The following is a 22,809-nucleotide window of genomic DNA, read 5'->3' as shown; positions in this document are numbered from 1 at the left end:
TCATTGTTCTGATCCCAAAGCTTTCAGGAACACCAACTTTTTTTTCTTTCTTTTTTTAAATAGGCAAGTCAGTAAAGAACCAATTCTTATTTACAATGACGGGCTACCCTGGGCAAACCCGGACGACGCTGGGCCAATCGTGCGCCGACCTATGAGCTACTAGGCATAATTTCAGGAGGCATGTTGGTTTGATCTTAATCAAGTCTAACCACAGCAAAAAATACACTGGGAAAGGCCTCCAGCGAATAAAGTGGATCTAAACCACATCAATCTGTCAATTCAGACATTTAGTATAATTTAAAGAAACTGAGAACCCTTCAAGCTAACCACTGACAACGTTTCTAAGTGGAGCTATACCACCATCTGGTGGTAGTGAGGGGGGTCTAGAAACTAAAGGTCAGACAAGTCGTTTGTTCCGTACTTCTGTCCAGTATAAAGTGAGGGCAGCAGGTGCAATCAGTAGCTATTGAGTCATCAAGCCATTTCAGACAACATCATCCATGTGTCACCATATGCTCTATGTGCGTCACGCTCATCCGGGAAATTACACACATTTACTTTTATTGGAAATTGAAATAATGATTACAAAAGGAGACAAAACTTCAATTTCAAATTCATTAAAAAAAAAAAACATTACAAAAAAAACCTTCATCCAAAACTTCCCACCCCTAATGTCAATAGCATTACAAAAAACTATTCTGAAAATGTTGCTATGATCTTTTCCAGTTCATTTGGTCTCTCATTTGACACAAGTACACTTCTTCAATCTCCTTATTTCAAGTGAAGACATATGGAAAAAGGGCATGTAAACTGCTTTTCCCATGATTTTTTCCCCATAAACCATAGGAACTATCAATGGAACAAGGTAAGGCAGTTGACATAATGACTTTTCACAACAAGCCTGAAAGGCTGACATTTGCCTCCAAAGCTGAACAAGACCGTACACATGCAGATACAGTACCTTCAGAAAATATTCAGACCCCTTGACTTATCCACATTTTGTTAGGTTACAGCCTTATTCTAAAATGTATTAAATTGCCCCCCCCCCTCAATCTACACAAAATACCCCATAAAGACAATGCAAAAATAGGCTTTCAGACATTTTAGCTAATTTAAAAATAAACATCACATTTACATAGGTATTCAGACCTTTTACTCAGTACTTTGTTGAAGCACCTTTGGCAGTGATTACAGCCTCAAGTCTTATTGGGTATGATGCTACAAGCTTGGCCAACCAGTATTTGGGGAGTTTCTCCCATTCTTCTCCACAGCAGATCCTCTCAAGCTCTGTCAGGTTGGATGGGGAGCATTGCTGCACAGCTATTTTCAGGTCTCTCCAGAGATGTTGGATCGGGTTCAAGTCCAAGCTCTGGCTGGGCCACTCAAGGACATTCAGAAACTTGTCCTGAAGCCACTCTTGCATTGTCTTGTCTGTGTGCTTAGGGCCGTTGTCCTGTTGGAAGGTGAACCTTCGCCCCAGTCTGAGGTCCTGAGTGCTCGCTCTGGAGCAGGTTTTCATCAAGGATCTCTCTGTACTTTGCTCCGATCATCTTTCCCTCGATCCTGACTAGTCTCCCAGTCACTGCCGCTGAAAAACATCCCCACAGCATGATGCTGCCAACACCATGCTTCACCATAGGGATGGTACCAGGTTTCCTCCAGATGTGACACTTGGCATTCAGGCCAAATAGTTTAATATTGTCTTTAGGCAAACTCCAAGCAGGCTGTCATGTGCCTTTTACTGAGGAGTCTGGCCACTACCATAAAGGCCTGATTGACAGAGTGCTGCAGAGATGGTTGTCCTTCTGGAAGCTTCTCCCATCTCCAACGAGGAACTCTAGAGCTCTGTCAGTGACCATCGGGTTCTTGGTCACCTCTCTGACCAAGGCCATTCTTTCCCGATTGCTCAGTTTTGCCGGACGGCCAGCTCGAGGAAGAGTCTTGGTGGTTCCAAACTTCTTCCATTTAAAAATGATGGAGGCCACTGTGTTCTTGGGGACCTTCAATGCTGCAGAAATGTTTTGGTACCCTTCCCCAGATCTGTGCCTCGACACAATCCTGTCACGGAGCTCTACAATTCCTTTGACCTCATGGCTTGGTTTTTGCTCTGACATGCACTGTCAACTGTGTGACCTTATATAGACAGGTGTGCCTTTCCAAATCATGTGCAATCAATTGAATTTACCACAGGTGGACTCCAATCAAGTTTTAGAAACATTTAAAAGGATGATCAATTGAAACAGGAAAAACCGGAGCTCAATTTCAAGTCTCATAGCAAAGGGTCTGAATACATATGTAAATAAGGTATTTTTTAAAATAATTTTTATACATTTGCAAAAAATTCTAGGAACTCACCTTGCAATTAGGGGGTGTGGGGATTGCTGAGGAATTTTCTTTATTTAATCAATGTATATATTACTCTGTATACCACAGAGTAATGCTATATAGACTGAGCCTTGTGTTTTATCAGTTTGTAATTTGTCTGTTACATCAGAAAGACATCCTATCTATCCCATGACTACACTGAAGGGCACCGATATGACCTGTTGTTATACCATCCAGGATCCACATCAAGTCAGAATGGGTGTGGAGGTCCCATCATAGCTTCTCACTGAAAATAAGGGAGGAGACAGAACAGTGTGATCATTCATAAACAACAAGGTTAAGTTGTATTGTACGCATGCAGATCTAGCAAGTGTTTGAATTTGACAACGTTATATGAATGGTAATGCACAAGACTGTAGGTAATGTACACTCAGAGGCATAAATATCACCCCCCCAAAAAAAATGCTAACCTCCTGTAATTTGTAATGGTGAGATTAGCACGTCTTGGGTGTATGATCTTTGTGCCTCTAACTAACCATTATTCACAATTCATTCATGATTATCCGTAATCATGGTAGCATCCACATTCATGTAGAAGTGTTTGGAAACATGTTCTATTCACAATAAAAGTGACTCCAAAAGGACCATACATTATTTACGATTCATTACTATTGGCCACAACATAATCTGAAACAACCAAAGCAAACTGCAAATATGCATCCAACAAGTTTGTAGAGTTTAGTGTTTCCCCTATATACATTTAGCAGTGGTGGGCCTAATTTCCAGGATGGTAAAACATTTTCAGTGTAAAATTAAACTAAGTTTAAATAAAATCATTGAGAACTAACAACTACAAGAATAAAAACTAGAGAAGTCGGGGATAGTCTAATATTCCAAAAATGTCATGGCGCACTCATTGATTTGGTTATAATGTTTGCGTCACTCAGATAACATAAGAACACAGCTAATTTGTCCAAATACTTCAAAATGGGGATAGCTTCAAAATCAGGGGACTAGATACATCAAGTGCTTTCATTTCTGAACGGTAAAACAGCTATGTATGAAAATACCCTCAAATAAAAGGTGACGTTCTATACAGTCGCCTGACATGAAACATGTAATCTTAAATTCAAAATACTGGAGTAGAGACAAATGAAACATTTCAGCTTCACTGTCCAAATAAATACATAGGAGAGTGTCTGTTCCCTGACATAACTCAATACCTCTACATCAAGGTGTTAGATAAATTCACAGGTGTGTTACCTGTCCAGGTGAGAAAGGACATCGCGAAGCTGAGTCAGCAAGGCACGGTGCTCATGAGGGTTGCTCTCCAGAGTACCACTCAGGCGACTCAGGTAAGAGTCCAGGGTACCAAGAGAGGGAGTCTCACCTGTGCCTGCAAAGAAAACAGTCAACTAGGGTGGACTCCAATCAAGTTGTAGAAACATCTCAAGGATGATCAATGGAAACAGGATGCACCGGAGCTCAATTTCAAGTCTCAAAGAAAAAGGTCTGAATACTTATGTAAATAAAGATGTTTTTATTTGTAATAAATTTGCTAACATTTCTAAAAAACATTTCATTATGGGGTATATTGTGTAGATTGATAAGGAAAATTGTTTATTTAATCCATTTTAGAATAAGGTTGTAACGTAACAAAAATGTGGAAAAGGGAAGGGGTCTGAATACTTTCTGAATGCACTAGAAGTAATTGCAGCCAAGTCATACAAAGAGATTAGGCTGAGTATCAGGGTCAGAGATGGATGGAAGGGCCCCAGTGACAAGGTGCTGACCTGGCAGGGCCACGGTGGACAGACTGCTGACGAGGGTGTGTTTGATGGCCAGCAGGTGCCTGTGTAAGGCCTGCGTCCGGAGCTCATCCTGCCCCAGTTCAGCTTCCAGTCTCTCTTTGGCGCTGTACATGTCTGCTATGTGCTTCTGCAGCACGGCATTCTGCTCCTCAAACTCAACGTTGGCTTTGCGTAGACGCCGCAGCTCTGCTTCCCGGGCTGGGAGCAGAGAAACAATCATTAGTAAGGAAACAGTTAGTACTTTCTTCACTGAAACAGTGTTTGTCCCAGAGACCCTCCTCTGCCCGTCTCTTACCCTTGTTCTGGTCCAGGAACTCCTCTGTGAATATTGGAACATCAAATCTGTTGGACAGGTAGTCTGAACCCTAGAGGACATAGTTCAAAACAAATCAACCCTTTAACACACGGAACAAAAGCAGTCTTTTTAAAAATGACTGGAACGAACTACAAAACTCTCTGAAAGTGGAAACACTTATCTTCCTCACTAGCTTTAAGCACCAGCTATCAGAGCAGCTCACAGATTACTGCACCTGTACATAGCCCATCTATAATTCAGCCCAAACAACTACCTCTTCCCCTACTGTATTTATTTAGCTCCTTTGCACCCCATTATTTCTACTTGCACATTCTTCCACTGCAAATCTACCATTCCCGTGTTTTACTTGCTATATTGTATTTACTTTGCCACCATGGCCTGTTTTTGTCTTTACCTCCCTTATCTCACCTTATTTGCTCACATTGTATATAGACTTGTTTCTACTGTATTATTGACTGCATGTTTGTTTTACTCCATGTGTAACTCTGTGTTGTTGTATGTGTCGAACTGCTTTGCTTTATCTTGGCCAGGTCGCAATTGTAAATGAGAACTTGTTCTCAACTTGCCTACCTGCTTAAATAAAGATGAAATATTTTTTTTTTTTTTTTTTTGACATAACACATTCAGAAACACAACATAAGCAAATAATGTAAGGCAAAGAGCGTACCTTCAGAGCAGCTGATCCAGAACTGTTGGCATTGATAATGACAGATGGAGACTCCTCTGAAAAATAACACCAAGAAAACATTATATACAATGCTCAAAGAAAACAAATGAACGAAAGACAGATTTTTTAAAAACAACAGTTTTTACCACCCTGTCAAATGGATAAGATAGGAGCTGTGTGTGCAACAACCCTCAGTTAATACAATGTGTCACAACTCTCACCTCTCTTGACCTTCTTGTCCTGGATCTTGGCACTGGTGATCTGATAGGCCTCACTCTGTTGGTATTCTCTCAGCTCCCGGGCATACTGCAGCTTTTCTCGCTCCGCCTCATCCAGGAAGCGCTGTCAGGTCAGCACACAAAAAAACTTCAGTCCACTCCAGATGTAACAGGATTACTTCTGTCCCTCTCCTTGCCCCAACCTGGACTTGAACCAGGCATCCTCTGCACACGTCGACAACAGTCACCCATGAAGAATCATTACAAGAGGAACAACTACTTCTAAGTCTCAGAGTGAGCAACGTCATTGACTGAACGCTACTAGCGTGCACCGCTAACTTGCTAGCCAGTTCACAATCGGTTACACTCGCCCCCTTTGACCTCCCTCCTCCGCCGCAACCCCAGCAGCTGGACAGAGCACAACTGAGTGACCCGGATCAACAGCATCAATGTAACCAACGTCATGTGCGCTACTCACAGTATATCTTACTCCACATAACAGGCTAGAAACAGTTATGCTCGGCTTACAGACACACGTGACTGCCCTCCTTGACAACAGTTTGAGCTGTACAAAAGTTACAAATTGGATAGCTCCATTGGCAACATTTTAAACTCGCTGTGGAGTGAGCTTACAGTACGTTCTTAACTCCATTAGACACACACAGAAGAGATCTCAATACACTGCGATGGTAGCTTCCAATCCCAGGCTTCTCCTCAATAAACATGATAGCCTGTAGTTTTTAAATGAGGCCTACCTGGGCTTATCAAACAGACCATATCCTGGCACGCCTATACCTATTTATATAACTACAACAACGCATAAATCTACTGAATGCATTGCCACTAAATACAAACCTGGGGAAAATAATTGGTAATTGTTCATACATTCTACATTTCCCTAGCAAAGCCTGCAGGTACCTGTTTGTCATTAGGTGCTAAGCAGCTCCACTCTGCGCCCAACCTCTTGGTAATTTCTGGAAAGGGCAGGTCAGGGTACTTGGCACGGATCTGCTCTCGTCGTTCATTCAGAAAGCGCACATATCCAGTCACTGGTGCCTTGGGACCGTTGGGCAAAACCTTCTTTCTCTTCTTACCCTTTGGCCAACCCCTCTTCTTCACAGGCTGTACAGAAAGAGAACGGATATGCTATCCAGGATGAAAAGATAAAACGATAACCATGTCAAAGTGTGCATCAAGAGTCGGGAAACATAGCATAACATCATCATAACAATGCTCTTGTCCCATTTAAGCTAGATCAGTTTATAGAATGGTAGCAACATGTTAGAAAGGATTGGATAACCAAACCGTGGGTAGTCTGTGTATACACAGCCAGTAATTGTACAGAATTTAGTGCTATTCATGTCAGTATGTACAGGTCCTTTCCCCTTCTCTTGCCTCTTCGTGTGCTGCATCAGAGGACGGCATGCCTCTTGGTGGTGGTCCATCATTCTGCTCCTGCTTCACACCTCCCATGATATCCTTATCCCAGTGAATGATATGTAAGTGGGATACATAGGATTAGAAAGACACTAGTACTTTATACTCAACCATTTTCATCTGACACGCTCAATGAGTATGAGAGACAGGGACTATCACATATGTTTGTCATTATAAATATTTGCTAGCTAGTTAGGTAACGTTACAGGACAGAGAGTAGTATGTAAAAGCGAAAACTGTCGTCTGCAATCCTCTTTCCAGCTGTTCGGGCATGATCATGACGCGTTTCTGATAAACTGACGTTAGTGTTCGCTCTGATAAAGCGAGCTAATGTAAGGTTAACTAGCTAGCTAAATAAATAGTTGGCTAGCAAACATCGATGGGACGGACAACGGGAAAACGGTCAGTACAGTAGGGGCTAGTAATACACTTACTGAACATGACGTAAAATGCGTCAGAGATGTGATTAAATATGCCAAAAGGAACATTTATCTGACAATAATACTAATTGTAATATAGCTACATTTTAATGTCATTCTCTAACTAGCCTAGCTAATATTGTATCACTTACCCCAAAGGTGTTCTATTATATTGACAAGACAGTCGAGTGACCGCTTTAACAATGGAAATACATGTCCTCAAAGATGGAAGGCAGGCGGGAGGAGGCGAAATCAGTTGGAACATTCTAGCCAATAAGAGGGCAGATACGCGTGTGATCAACATGCACAACCCCCTCAGTCGGCGCAACTCCGATAAAAGTAGTTTTTTCCCCAAAAGTTGCCGGAATGCCACGCTCGTTCACTTATATCAGTGCATTCATAACAAACTAACCATTGCTAAACTTCAATTCGATCAAATAAGTCTCACGTCGCAAATGAGCAATTACATTTTTTGTTGACCAAATTCGACACTCGTGTTGACCGCCATACAAAACTCCTCACTTTGTAGGCTTATTGTCGTAGACAGATTTTGGGCGGAGTAAACCGTCTTGCTTTGCCTCTTCCTCTCTGCTTACCCCGTATTTTGGGCCAATGACTGTATTGGGCCTCTCAGTCTAAGGTCAGGAAGAGCGCCTTCTCATAGCTGATTGGCTGACACAATAACTAGTTCATTCTAACTTTGTAATGAGGTTTTAGATGGTTACTGTAACATTATTTTTTACACTTCAGTAAAGTGTTTCGGATTGGTTCATATTTGCTGAGTGAATCATATTTCTGCTCTCATTTTGGCATGTGTTTTGATAATGTACTCTTTCTTGGTTCTAAAAGTGATATTACAACAATACTATTCGGCCTATCCCTGGGATATAGTTTTTCTTCGAGGCTAATCATCATCAGTTATAAGTAATTGGACATAAAATCTCTGTGATTAGTTTTACTTTGTCCCAAATATACAGCAATAGCCTATCCCATCTCATTATATTGGGTAAGTAAAATCATATATCCTATACTGTTTAGAACAGTAGTTCAAACGTGCACATTTGGAAACTTAGATATAGACCGTCTCTATGAAGAATGTAAGATTGATGGTATGTCTTTGTAGGAGTTGAGAACAGGTAGGCTAATACAAAACACATCTTAAAATGTCTGAATTCAGAAAGAAAATGTATCGACTAGGCCTCATCAATGGAGAGGAGAATAATTTTAATTCAATTTGAACTGAATACATATTTATCTGCTAGGTCTAAGTAACATGAATAATGTATGTAGGTCTACATTATTTCATATTTGTATACCCGTGCATCAAAAAAGTAAGCCTGCAGTTTTGAATTAATAAATACTAGCTCCATGGTTGGGGAATATAATAGCTCATCATAAGCTCATTGATGTTAATTTGTCTAATAAACTATAGCAAATTAATATGATGACACCATGATACATATGCAGCCTTTAGTATTATTGGCTGCTATTGAGTGTCCAGACAATTTAGGCCACCTTCGTCCTCAGTCTCCAGCCTCATGTGAGGTTCACTCATTCCGCCTGTGTTTCTGGGTATGCGCTGTTGTGCTTGTTTATCTCAGCAGCAAACCCTGCAGTGTTCTCCATCCAAAATGGCTGCGGAGGAGGAGAGCAATAGCAGAGCTCCATGTCTCAATTTCTCCAGTCCCGGACCGCTGGGTAATGCTCAGCCGAGCAACAACGCCCATTCATCGCCCGCTACAAATGAGGGGTCAGCGGGTGCAACTGGAGGGGCACCACGGACAGTGGGACACTCAAACCCTCAACCAGGCCCTGACCGTGGCGGTGGCACCGATGTCAGAGTAGAGCATTCCCCGAATAGGCAACACACTACGCCACAGTCAGCGGGTCAGAGTGCCACGGCTACCCGGGCACCGACAGTCGCAGGAGGAGCTGCGACAAACATGACAGCATCCTCCGTGGAGTCCCCGAACATTCCATCCTCACTTCCCAGTAGCCCTGCATCTGCGGCCGTATTGGTTTATCGGGAGCCAGTGTACAATTGGCAGGCCACAAAAAACACCGTGAAAGAAAGGTTTGCGTTTCTGTTCAACAACGAGGTGCTGAGTGACGTGCATTTTCTGGTGGGGAAGGGAATGGGAGTGCAGCGGATACCAGCACACAGGTAAGCGATGCATGATTGTTAAAATATGCCTATTTCATATTTGCTTGTTTACAAATCATTAAATCTTTGCCTATTCATGCTGATGTATTCGAATCGCCGCCAGTATAATTACATGCCCCAATATAAATGTTCTGCAGTGCCGAGGATGACCGTTGTGTTATATTGGGTGAGGTCGAGTGTAGGCTAGGCTTCGTCTGTTTCAAGTGATATATCCATGATATGCGCATGACCATTGTATGTTGGCAAATCATTGTGGCGTGTACGTACATGAATACACATCCTGGGCTAACAACTGACCAGGAAGACTACAGTTATACACACAAATTATCCAATACATTGATATATCCCTCCTAATAAACACGACCCCCTTTTTCTCGGCAGATTTGCCCTTGCCGTAGGAAGTGCAGTATTCGATGCCATGTTCAATGGCGGTATGGCCACCACCTCTACTGAGATCGAGCTGCCTGACGTGGAGCCGGCTGCATTCCTTGCCCTGCTCAAGTAAGATTATAGAGAAGACCTGTCTGGCACACCCATTTGACTGTAAAGTAGCAACTACCCAGTTTAATCATTTTGATGTCTTTAAGAATGAGCCAATTTAGGGGGTCTGTTTGTATCTTCAAGGTTAAATTCTGAATGTAGTGAAAATGCCTTTTTTAAATTAACATATATCAAATGGTATTGACATTTTAATGCCTTCAGATTGATACTGTAACTACACTACGAGGTATGTATGGGTTGTCTGACTGTCCAAACTGTTGCAAATCCAGGTTCCTGTACTCAGATGAGGTGCAGATAGGACCCGAGACTGTGATGACCACACTGTACACAGCCAAGAAGTATGCAGTGCCGGCCCTAGAGGCCCACTGTGTGGAGTTCCTCAAGAAGAATCTACGTGCTGACAATGCCTTCATGTTGCTCACTCAGGTAGCTAACTAGCTCACTGTTGCACTTCTGCTTGTAATGTATGGCCAAATCTCAAATTAATATCTCTATTTCCCTATACAGTGACATGGGAAATAGGTTGTCATTGAGCGATTCCATGCCAGCATGGCCCAATAATATTTGCTGTGTATTAGATTGTTCAGGCAATTCTCACATATGAACTTAATTGGGAGGAAGAATGTTTAATATGCTTTTTACATTTGTAACACAACCATTATTTATTTTGAAAATCATGATGAAAGTGGCAATTTTAGGCACTTTTTGGACACCTACTCATTGCAGGGTTTTTCTTTATTTTAAAATATTTTCTACATTGTAGAATAATGGTGAAGACATCAAAACTATGGAATCATGTACCGTAATTGCTGGACTATTAAGCGCACCTGAATATAAACCGCACCCACTGAATTATTAAAAAATATGCACATGTCTATAAGCCGCAGGTGCCTACCGGTACATTGAAACAAATGAACTTGGTCACTATCTTCCTCCCCCTGTGCACTGAAACCACTGAAGTCATCTCCTTCGGTGTCGGAGTTGAATAGCCTCAGAATTGCTTCATCAGATGTTGGATCGTTTTCATTGTCGCTCTCGTCACTTTCATCTGGAGGCAAATACCCCGCTGAGCTCATGCTGCCCCTTCAACACGCAGCAGTCCAGCCTTTCGAAACTCGTTGATAATAGTGGATTTTTTGACAATGCTCCACGCTGTCAGGACCCACTGGCAGACTTGACCATAAGTTGCTCTTCGCATGCAGCCCGTTTTAGTGAAGGATTTCTCCCCACTTGTCAGCCAAGACTCCCACTGAACAAGGAGCGCCACCCTAAATGCACGATTTACACTGATGTTGAGTGGCTGCAAATACTTTGGGCCATCTGCTTTTCTTCCCTATGAAAGCCTTTGTTGTCTTTTTGCACTGAGTCAGTTCCTCACGCTGCTGTTTCCAACGTCTTATCATCGACTCATTAAGGCCAAGCTCCTGTGCAGCAGCTCTCTTTCCTTTTCCAACAGCCAGATCGATCGCCTTCAACTTGAAAGCTGCATCATATGCATTTCTCCGTGTCTTTGCCATGATGAGGGTGACAAAAATACTACCGTAATCAGAATGATGGGAAGTTTGAGCGCACTCGATTTTACGTCACATTATGTGACGGTGCTCAGTTTTTTGTCGGCATGAATCTTGTGAAAGCGGGAAAAATCCATAAATTAGCCGCGTCATTGTATAAACCGCGAGGTTCAAAGCGTGGGAATAAAGTAGCGGCTTATAGTCCAGCAATTACGGTAGTAACCCCCCAAAAAATTCAAAATATATTTGAGATTTGAGATTCTTCAAAGTAGTAACCCTTAGGCCTTTTAAAAAAATGATAGGGGTGATCAGCTTAATATTGCGGAAAGATTGTTGCTTCCATCAATGTAATTGTCTACATCATTTCCAATCCCCCATATATTTTTGGGGTATATACAGTGGGGCAAAAAAGTATTTAGTCAGCCACCAATTGTGCAAGTTCTCCTACTTAAAAAGATGATAGAGGCCTGTAATTTTCATCATAGGTACACTTCAACTATGACTGACAAAATGATTTTAAAAAATCCAGAAAATCACATTGTAGGATTTTTAATGAATTTATTTGCAAATTATAGTGGAAAATAAGTATTTGGTCACCTACAAACAAGCAAGATTTCTGGCTATCACAGACCTGTAACTTCTTCTTCAAGAGGCTCCTCTGTCCTCCACTCGTTACCTGTATTAATGGCACCTGTTTGAACTTGTTATCAGTATAAAAGACACCTGTCCACAACCTCAAACAGTCACACTCCAAACTCCACTATGGCCAAGACCAAAGAGCTGTCAAAGGACACCAGAAACAAAATTGTAGACCTGCACCAGGCTGGGAAGACTGAATCTGCAATAGGTAAGCAGCTTGGTTTGAAGAAATCAACTGTGAGAGCAATTGTTAGGAAATGGAAGACATACAAGACCATTGATAATCTCCCTCGATCTGGGGCTCCACGCAAGATCTCATCCCGTGGGGTCAAAATGATCACAAGAACGGTGAGCAAAAATCCCAGAACCACACGGGGGGGACCTAGTGAATGACCTGCAGAGAGCTGGGACCAAAGTAACAAAGCCTACCATCAGTAACACACTACGCCGCCAGGGACTCAAATCCTGCAGTGCCAGACGTGTCCCCTTGCTTAAGCCAGTACATGTCCAGGCCCGTCTGAAGTTTGCTAGAAAGCATTTGGATGATCCAGAAGAAGATCGGGAGAATGTCATATGGTCAGATGAAACCAAAATATAACTTTTTGGTAAAAACTCAACTCGTTGTGTTTGGAGGACAAAGAATGCTGAGTTGCATCCAAAGAACACCATACCTACTGTGAAGCATGGGGGTGAAAACATCATGCTTTGGGGCTGTTTTTCGGCAAAGGGACCAGGACGACTGATCCGTTTTAAAGGAAATAATGAATGGGGCCATGTATCGTGAGATTTTGAGTGAAAACCTCCTTCCATCAGCAAGGGCATTGAAGATGAAACGTGGCTGGGTCTTTCAGCATGACAATGATCCCAAACACACCGCCCGGGCAACGAAGGAGTGGCTTCGTAAGAAGCATTTCAAGGTCCTGGAGTGGCCTAGCCAGTCTCCAGATTTCAAGCCCATAGAAAATCTTTGGAGGGAGTTGAAAGTCCGTGTTGCCCAGCAACAGCCCCAAAACATCACTGCTCTAGAGGAGATCTGCATGGAGGAATGGGCCAAAATACCAGCAACAGTGTGTGAAAACCTTGTGAAGACTTACAAAAAACGTTTGACCTCTGTCATTGCCAACAAAGGGTATATAACAAAGTATTGAGATGAACTTTTGTTATTGACCAAATACTTATTTTCCACCATAATTTGCAAGTAAATTTAATTTTAAAAATCCTACAATGTGATTTTCTGGAGAGAGAAAAAAAATTCAAATTTTGTCTGTCATAGTTGACGTGGACCTATGATGAAAATTACAGGCCTCTCTCATCTTTTTAAGTGGGAGAACTTGCACAATCGGTGGCTGACTAAATACTTTTTTTGCCCCACTGTATACACAGATACCTATATAGACATACATACTTTTTTTTTTTGAATATACCTTTATTATTCCCCGCAAACCCTACCACCCTTCCCCCAATTGGAATAAACAATAACACTTAGGCTTCTACCTTCAGTTTATACATATTATACACATTTTACAGACACCCATCTATTTTACAATAGTTCTATTTTGTTTGTTTTTAGTCCTTCCTCTATTTCTGATGTCCATCCAGTTTGATTTCTATTTGTAACTTTGCTATTTCACAACATTTCTGAACCTATATACACATTTTACAGACCCCATATGTTTTACATTGCTTCTTGTTATTAGTCCCACCAGTCAGCTCCATTCAACCCCTCCCATCTATCGCTTAACACCATACATTTTGGATTTCTATTTGCCATATATTTTTCAACTGTGCTGTGATGCTTCACAAAAGTACTGAACTTTTCTATTTTCATAGCTTCTGCAGATTGTAAATTAAAGAAACATTTTTGCTAAAATAATTATTATATTATTGATTGATTGACTATGGCTTTTCAAATCACCCGGTATTGCTATCTGCAGCATTAGTTCTAGGCAAAAGTTGCAATTCTTCAGCCATTCCTGGACCTGTGACCAAAAACGAGCTACATATGGACAATACCAAAATAAATGATCTAATGACTGCCTCCTCACAGCAAAATCTGCAGAGCTGGGAATATTGTATCCCCCCATATATATAACATTATATTGGTTGCAATAATTTTGTATAGTAATTTAAATGGAAAAATGTTTAATCCGGCGTTTGTTTTGCGTATCAATTCATAAACCATGTGCCATGGAATGGGTACATCAAAAATCTCTTCCCAACTATTTTGCAATTTGTATGGCACAGCTGTCAGTTTTTCAGTCCTTAAAGGAAATTGATATGTGTTTTTATCTCACACTTTTCTTTAACCATTTATGTTGTTTAATTAATGCAGAGCTGACATACAAGTTCCTTACTTTTTTCCCCTTCTACTTGCCTCTTCCATTTTTGTGGTAATGCTGCAATTAGTTGGTTGTAATTTTGGGTAGAGCAGACATTTTGTCTGTGTTATTTGCATGAGTGACAACTCCACCAGTCCTATTTATACCTTTTTTTTTTTATCAATTAGTATATTTGAGTTTAACCATAATATTTGTTGTATTATTTGTTCTGTCTTTTCAGGTGGATTAAACTGAAATTGCAACCAACTTTCTAAGGCTTGTTTAAAAAATAACTATATTTTGGAGATTATTTCCTTTTCAAACAACCGAAGGTGAGCAGTTATAATCTGAATAAAGGGAAAAATACCATTCTTGAACATGGGGTGAGACATTCCTACCAATTTACTAGAGAACCAGTTTGGATTGAAGTATGACTGATGCCTTTAGTGAGAGGTCTAATGCTTTAATATTTACTAATTTCTGTTCTTCAACTTGCTTTGGCCAAGAAACACGAGCAATGGACATTAGACCAGTGGAATGTTCTGTCCTTTGGTCTGATGAGTCCAAATTTGAGATTTTTGGTTCCAACCGCCATGTCTTTGTGAGATGCAGAGTAGGTGAACGGATGATCTCCGCATGCGTGGTTCCCACCGTGAAGCATGGAGATGGTATGGGGGTGCTTTTGCTGGTGACGCTGTCTGTGATTTATTTAGAATTCAAGGCACACTTAACCAGCATGGCTACCATAGAATTCTGCAGCGATGCGCCATCCCATCTGGTTAGTGGGACGATAATTTGTTTTTCAACAGGACAATGACCCAAAACACACCTCCAGACTGTGTAAGGGCTATTTTACCAAGAAGGAGAGTAATGGAGTGCTGCATCAGATGACCTGGCCTCCACAATCACCTGACCTCAACCCATGAGTTGGACCGCAGAGTGAAGGAAAAGCAGCCAACAAGTGCTTAGCATATATGGGAACCCCTTCAAGATTGTTGGAAAAGCATTCCAAGTGAAGCTGGTTGAGTATGCAAAGCTGTCATCAAGGCAGCTCAAGTCATCAAGGTGGCTACTTTAAATAACCTCAAATAAAACATATTTTGATAGAACACATTTTTTTGGTATCTACATGATTTCATAGTTTTGATGTCTTCACTATTATTCTACAATGTAGAAAATAGTACAAATAAAGAACCCTTGAATGAGTAGGTGTCCAACCTTTTTACTGGTTCTGTACATGTCCCCTGTAAGACTCAATGAACCTTACATGATACAGACAACACCTTGGTGTCATTATAAGGCTAATCTAGTGTGCTCTAAAATAGGGAGGTATGTGTTCATGGAATCGCCCCATAGGCTAGGATGTGATTTTGGGTGTCATTGGAAATGCAGACGATGTAATAACATGGTTATTACCAATGATAAGACTGAAAACCCAGTATTTCTAGCTTGTCGCGAGGTATGGATATTAGAATAGAGCAAGCGGTTGATCACAGTATGATCGCTGCCAGCTGTTTGCTAACACGGGTTGTTTGTTTCAGGCGCGGCTCTTTGACGAACCTCAGCTGGCCAGCCTCTGTCTGGAGAACATCGACAAGAACACTGTGGATGCACTCGCTGCTGAGGGCTTCACTGATATTGATCTAGGTAAAGTAAATTATGCTGCCTGTCTGTCTGTCAGTCACACACAATAAGGAAAGGGGCATAGGGGATTGTCTTCAGACAAAGGACACGTTCTGAGCATGATGTGAGATCTTGTCTCCTGTAGACACGCTGGTGGCGGTGCTGGAGAGGGACACTCTGGGGGTGCGGGAGGTACGTCTGTTTGGGGCTGCGGTGCGCTGGGCGGAGGCAGAAACCCAGAGGCAGCAGTACCAGCCCACTCCGGAGAACAAGCGCAAAGTGCTGGGCAAAGCCCTGGTCCTTATCCGCTTCCCTCTCATGACCATCGAGGAATTTGCTGCAGGTAGCTCACACCACTGTGGTTATTTTCTGTCTTACGTCCTGACACCATCTGTCTATTGACAACAAAGTTACACGCTATGAAAGGCACTAACCATTCAGTAGCCACATACTTGGCAACCAGACCCAGTGGAGACGAGCTAAACCGAACCGGGAAATGTAGTCCCTTTTCCATATTGGGATTTGAGTATTTTGTGTGTATGTACGTATATATATATATATATATATATGCCTGCATTTCTACTTGATAGGTCCAGCCCAGTCTGGTATTCTTAGTGACCAGGAGGTGGTGAGCCTGTTCCTTCACTTCACGGTGAACCCCAAGCCTCACGTGGAGTTCATCGACCGGCCTCGCTGCTGCCTGCGGGGGAAGGAGTGCAGCATCACGCGCTTCGGACAGGTGGAGAGCCGCTGGGGCTACAGTGGGACCAGTGACTGTATCCGGTTAGTACACATACGCCAATGACTACATACAGACAGTGACTGTATCCGGTTAGTACACATACGCCAATGACTACATACAGACAGTGACTGTATCCGGTTAGTACACATACGCCAATGACTACATACAGACAGTGACTGTATCCGGTTAGTACACATACGCCAATGACTACATACAGACAGTGGCTGTATCCGGTTAGTACACATACGCCAATGACTACATACAGACAGTGGCTGTATCCGGTTAGTACACATACGCCAATGACTACATACAGACAGTGGCTGTATCCGGTTAGTACACATACGCCAATGACTACATACAGACAGTGGCTGTATCCGGTTAGTACACATACGCCAATGACTACATACAGACAGTGGCTGTATCCGACTTAGTACACATACGCCAATGACTACATACAGACAGTGGCTGTATCCGGTTAGTACACATACGCCAATGACTACATACAGACAGTGGCTGTATCCGGTTAGTACACATACGCCAATGACTACATACAGACAGTGGCTGTATCCGGTTAGTACACATACGCCAATGACTACATACAGACAGTGGCTGTATCCGGTTAGTACACATACGCCAATGACTACATACAGACAGTGGCTGTATCCGGTTAGTACACATACGCCAATGACTACATACAGACAGTGGCTGTATCCGGTTAGTACACATACGCCAATGACTACATACAGACAGTGGCTGTATCCGGTTAGTACACATACGCCAATGACTACATACAGACAGTGGCTGTATCCGGTTAGTACACATACGCCAATGACTACATACAGACAGTGGCTGTATCCGGTTAGTACACATACGCCAATGACTACATACAGACAGTGGCTGTATCCGGTTAGTACACATACGCCAATGACTACATACAGACAGTGGCTGTATCCGGTTAGTACACATATCCGCCAATGACTACATACAGACAGTGGCTGTATCCGGTTAGTACACATACGCCAATGACTACATACAGACAGTGGCTGTATCCGGTTAGTACACATACGCCAATGACTACATACAGACAGTGGCTGTATCCGGTTAGTACACATACGCCAATGACTACATACAGACAGTGGCTGTATCCGGTTAGTACACATACGCCAATGACTACATACAGACAGTGGCTGTATCCGGTTAGTACACATACGCCAATGACTACATACAGACAGTGGCTGTATCCGGTTAGTACACATACGCCAATGACTACATACAGACAGTGGCTGTATCCGGTTAGTACACATACGCCAATGACTACATACAGACAGTGGCTGTATCCGGTTAGTACACATACGCCAATGACTACATACAGACAGTGGCTGTATCCGGTTAGTACACATACGCCAATGACTACATACAGACAGTGGCTGTATCCGGTTAGTACACATACGCCAATGACTACATACAGACAGTGGCTGTATCCGGTTAGTACACATACGCCAATGACTACATACAGACAGTGGCTGTATCCGGTTAGTACACATACGCCAATGACTACATACAGACAGACTGTAGTGGCTGTGACTACATACAGACAGTGGCTGTATCCGGTTAGTACACATACGCCAATGACTACATACAGACAGTGGCTGTATCCGGTTAGTACACATACGCCAATGACTACATACAGACAGTGGCTGTATCCGGTTAGTACACATACGCCAATGACTACATACAGACAGTGGCTGTATCCGCCAATGTACAGACAGTAGTACACATACGCCAATGACTACATACAGACAGTGGCTGTATCCGGTTAGTACACATACGCCAATGACTACATACAGACAGTGGCTGTATCCGGTTAGTACACATACGCCAATGACTACATACAGACAGTGGCTGTATCCGGTTAGTACACATACGCCAATGACTACATACAGACAGTGGCTGTATCCGGTTAGTACACATACGCCAATGACTACATACAGACAGTGGCTGTATCCGGTTAGTACACATACGCCAATGACTACATACAGACAGTGGCTGTATCCGGTTAGTACACATACGCCAATGACTACATACAGACAGTGGCTGTATCCGGTTAGTACACATACGCCAATGACTACATACAGACAGTGGCTGTATCCGGTTAGTACACATACGCCAATGACTACATACAGACAGTGGCTGTATCCGGTTAGTACACATACGCCAATGACTACATACAGACAGTGGCTGTATCCGGTTAGTACACATACGCCAATGACTACATACAGACAGTGGCTGTATCCGGTTAGTACACATACGCCAATGACTACATACAGACAGTGGCTGTATCCGGTTAGTACACATACGCCAATGACTACATACAGACAGTGGCTGTATCCGGTTAGTACACATACGCCAATGACTACATACAGACAGTGGCTGTATCCGGTTAGTACACATACGCCAATGACTACATACAGACAGTGGCTGTATCCGGTTAGTACACATACGCCAATGACTACATACAGACAGTGGCTGTATCCGGTTAGTACACATACGCCAATGACTACATACAGACAGTGGCTGTATCCGGTTAGTACACATACGCCAATGACTACATACAGACAGTGGCTGTATCCGGTTAGTACACATACGCCAATGACTACATACAGACAGTGGCTGTATCCGGTTAGTACACATACGCCAATGACTACATACAGACAGTGGCTGTATCCGGTTAGTACACATACGCCAATGACTACATACAGACAGTGGCTGTATCCGCCAATGACTACATACAGACAGTGGCTGTATCCGGTTAGTACACATACGCCAATGACTACATACAGACAGTGGCTGTATCCGGTTAGTACACATACGCCAATGACTACATACAGACAGTGGCTGTATCCGGTTAGTACACATACGCCAATGACTACATACAGACAGTGGCTGTATCCGGTTAGTACACATACGCCAATGACTACATACAGACAGTGGCTGTATCCGGTTAGTACACATACGCCAATGACTACATACAGACAGTGGCTGTATCCGGTTAGTACACATACGCCAATGACTACATACAGACAGTGGCTGTATCCGGTTAGTACACATACGCCAATGACTACATACAGACAGTGGCTGTATCCGGTTAGTACACATACGCCAATGACTACATACAGACAGTGGCTGTATCCGGTTAGTACACATACGCCAATGACTACATACAGACAGTGGCTGTATCCGGTTAGTACACATACGCCAATGACTACATACAGACAGTGGCTGTATCCGGTTAGTACACATACGCCAATGACTACATACAGACAGTGGCTGTATCCGGTTAGTACACATACGCCAATGACTACATACAGACAGTGGCTGTATCCGGTTAGTACACATACGCCAATGACTACATACAGACAGTGGCTGTATCCGGTTAGTACACATACGCCAATGACTACATACAGACAGTGGCTGTATCCGGTTAGTACACATACGCCAATGACTACATACAGACAGTGGCTGTATCCGGGTTAGTACAATGACTACATACAGACAGTGGCTGTATCCCATACGCCAATGACTACATACAGACAGTGGCTGTATCCGGTTAGTACACATACGCCAATGACTACATACAGACAGTGGCTGTATCCGGTTTGTACACATACGCCAATGACTACATACAGACAGTGGCTGTATCCGGTTAGTACACATACGCCAATGACTACATACAGACAGTGGCTGTATCCGGTTAGTACACATACGCCAATGACTACATACAGACAGTGGCTGTATCCGGTTAGTACACATACGCCAATGACTACATACAGACAGTGGCTGTATCCGGTTAGTACACATACGCCAATGACTACATACAGACAGTGGCTGTATCCGGTTAGTACACATACGCCAATGACTACATACAGACAGTGGCTGTATCCGGTTAGTACACATACGCCAATGACTACATACAGACAGTGGCTGTATCCGGTTAGTACACATACGCCAATGACTACATACAGACAGTGGCTGTATCCGGTTAGTACACATACGCCAATGACTACATACAGACAGTGGCTGTATCCGGTTAGTACACATACGCCAATGACTACATACAGACAGTGGCTGTATCCGGTTAGTACACATACGCCAATGACTACATACAGACAGTGGCTGTATCCGGGTAGTACACATACGCCAATGACTACATACAGACAGTGGCTGTATCCGGTTAGTACACATACGCCAATGACTACATACAGACAGTGGCTGACTTGGGCAGGAGCTCATCGGAGCTGAGTACCGGCACCTCAAATGTTCTACTGTTTGAGCTCCTGTTCCTCTTGTTCGAATATTAGCTCAAAAGTATTGTGGAGCTCCTGCACCTAGATAAAAACAGTACCGGCCTCTATTTCAGACCAAGTCGAGCACTGCATACAAAGTATCTCAATTCAGTAAAGGTTTACCTTCTATATCCTTTTCTGCCTTTGCTAGGTTTTCAGTGAATCGGAGGATATTTGTGGTTGGATTTGGCCTCTATGGTTCGATACATGGTCCTACAGACTACCAAGTCAATATACAGGTAAAGAGGAATAACATATACTAGTTACAGTGGGTGCTGAGTAGAAAACATACTTGGGTAGTTAATGTTACTGTAAAATATATTTGTTATGATTTACCTGGGTATATAAAGGTAAAAGTGAAGTCTGACCGTTGGTCTCCCTTTTCAAGGTCATTCACACAGACAGCAACACTGTTCTGGGTCAGAACGACACAGGCTTCAGCTGCGACGGTTCCTCCAACACATTCCGGGTCATGTTTAAGGAACCAGTGGAGATCCTGCCCAGTGTCAACTACATCGCGTGTGCCACCCTCAAGGTACAGCAGAAGATGATCATTTCATCTACCACCACCATTTACATAACTTTATTTTTTTTTTATACAAAAAATGCTGTACATTGTAACCGCTCAGTTTTGAAGTACATATTGAATACAATAAGTAAGCATACAGCTACACCACAATTATCCATGTCTTTCAGGGACCAGACTCGCACTATGGCACCAAAGGAATGCGTAAAGTGACCCACGAAGCCCCTGCCACCGGCACCAAGACCTGCTTCACTTTCTGCTATGCTGCAGGAAACAACAACGGCACTTCAGTAGAGGACGGACAGATCCCTGAGGTCATCTTCTACACATAATGAACCTCCTCTGACCTCCCAACCAAGGACTGGCTATATGTGGGTCCCAAATGACACCTTATTGCCCATATAGTGCAAAGTAATACTTCAGGCAATAGTACAGCGCCTCTATTCCTCATTAGTCTTTACTACTACTACACTTCATCAAAGGGTTGTCCTCTAAAGCTGGTTTCCACTAATTGGTCTTTTGACCAATCAGATCATTGTGATTGTTCAAACGAGTAAGTAGTGGAATATATCAGAGTTGTGTAAAATCAGCCTATGAATGGTAAGCTGACATGGTAAATCTAACCAGGACCTGGTTGTTACAAACTTCTGATATTCATGTTGGAGCTTTGTGCGTACAGTATTGAATGGGTAATTGTTTTGGAAGTGGACTTTAGTTCAGTGTTTCCACCAATAAGCACTTTTGTAGCCCTGGATAAGCACACCTGATTCAACTTGTCAACTAATCAAGCCCCTGAGTTGAGGTGAGTTTTTGTCTAGGGCTACATCAAAAATGTGTGTTAGGGATACACAAGGACTGGAGTTGGGAAACGCTGCTTTAGTGGTTGTGTCCATATTTCCTGTCTAGACTGATGTGAAGGAAATAAGTAGTGTCAGGTAATTAACAGATGAGAAATCTGGGGGGAAAGAAAAGTCCCCAAATGGTTGCTAGGTTTAATCATAACCGCTTCCAATGGCTGTGTGTAGAATTGTGAAAGCGCAGAAATTGAATTAATTTTTCAATTGATAAAATGATTTAGTTGCACTGATGCACTTTTGACAGGAAACTGACAATTAAACCCTGCCTGCAAGTTCACTATATTATAAAATGGAGTAATCCCTGAAATAAATTGAAATTCAATACATTTCAGGAACTGTTGGCCTACCTGGTGAATCAAACATGTTACTCTACCAGTATAGTGAACCAAAAT

The 22,809-nt window shown here is 42.6% G+C and overlaps 2 protein-coding genes across 4 annotated transcripts; one reads left to right on the top strand and one right to left on the bottom strand.

Moving 5' to 3' along the window:
• Nucleotides 1–544: 544 nt before the first annotated feature.
• LOC115108303 (SWI/SNF-related matrix-associated actin-dependent regulator of chromatin subfamily E member 1-related-like) lies at nucleotides 545–7,718 on the bottom strand. 3 transcript variants are annotated; one of them, XM_029632469.2, is made up of 9 exons: nucleotides 7,346–7,718; nucleotides 6,733–6,816; nucleotides 6,256–6,483; nucleotides 5,341–5,461; nucleotides 5,120–5,175; nucleotides 4,432–4,501; nucleotides 4,119–4,334; nucleotides 3,589–3,721; nucleotides 545–2,611 (listed from the first exon to the last, which is right to left on the bottom strand). In XM_029632469.2, the coding sequence occupies exons 2-9, from the start codon at nucleotides 6,808–6,810 to the stop codon at nucleotides 2,599–2,601; spliced, it is 915 nt and encodes a 304-aa protein (XP_029488329.1). In that variant the 5' UTR covers nucleotides 6,811–6,816; nucleotides 7,346–7,718; the 3' UTR covers nucleotides 545–2,598. The 3 variants fall into 3 exon arrangements, with proteins under 3 accessions (XP_029488329.1, XP_029488327.1, XP_029488328.1); XM_029632467.2 differs by lacking the exon at nucleotides 7,346–7,718 and adding an exon at nucleotides 7,209–7,339; XM_029632468.2 differs by lacking the exon at nucleotides 7,346–7,718 and adding an exon at nucleotides 7,209–7,339 and having other exon boundaries at nucleotides 6,256–6,459.
• Nucleotides 7,719–7,929: 211 nt separating this feature from the next.
• btbd2a (BTB (POZ) domain containing 2a) lies at nucleotides 7,930–22,743 on the top strand. The gene is made up of 9 exons (XM_065009001.1): nucleotides 7,930–9,357; nucleotides 9,739–9,858; nucleotides 10,128–10,284; nucleotides 15,868–15,973; nucleotides 16,095–16,292; nucleotides 16,540–16,732; nucleotides 21,186–21,273; nucleotides 21,423–21,569; nucleotides 21,731–22,743. The coding sequence occupies exons 1-9, from the start codon at nucleotides 8,768–8,770 to the stop codon at nucleotides 21,890–21,892; spliced, it is 1,761 nt and encodes a 586-aa protein (XP_064865073.1). The 5' UTR covers nucleotides 7,930–8,767; the 3' UTR covers nucleotides 21,893–22,743.
• The last annotated feature ends 66 nt before the right edge of the window (nucleotides 22,744–22,809 follow it).

Source organism: Oncorhynchus nerka, linkage group LG24, assembly GCF_034236695.1.
Source record: "Oncorhynchus nerka isolate Pitt River linkage group LG24, Oner_Uvic_2.0, whole genome shotgun sequence".
Lineage (NCBI taxonomy): Eukaryota > Metazoa > Chordata > Actinopteri > Salmoniformes > Salmonidae > Oncorhynchus > Oncorhynchus nerka.
This window is presented reverse-complemented; position numbering and strand designations above follow the sequence as displayed.

Excerpts from the sequence above, each read along its gene's own strand:
- btbd2a (XM_065009001.1), top strand. The coding sequence starts at position 8,768 with ATGCGCTGTTGTGCTTGTTTATCTCAGCAGCAAACCCTGCAGTGTTCT. Across the intron at positions 9,358-9,738 it reads CAGCGGATACCAGCACACAG|ATTTGCCCTTGCCGTAGGAA; the intron begins GTAAGCGATGCA and ends TTTTCTCGGCAG. Across the intron at positions 15,974-16,094 it reads CTTCACTGATATTGATCTAG|ACACGCTGGTGGCGGTGCTG; the intron begins GTAAAGTAAATT and ends TGTCTCCTGTAG.
- LOC115108303 (XM_029632467.2), bottom strand. The coding sequence starts at position 7,262 with ATGTTCCTTTTGGCATATTTAATCACATCTCTGACGCATTTTACGTCA. Across the intron at positions 6,817-7,208 it reads CGCATTTTACGTCATGTTCA|GATATCATGGGAGGTGTGAA; the intron begins GTAAGTGTATTA and ends CACTGGGATAAG. Across the intron at positions 4,335-4,431 it reads GTTCCTGGACCAGAACAAGG|CCCGGGAAGCAGAGCTGCGG; the intron begins GTAAGAGACGGG and ends CTCTGCTCCCAG.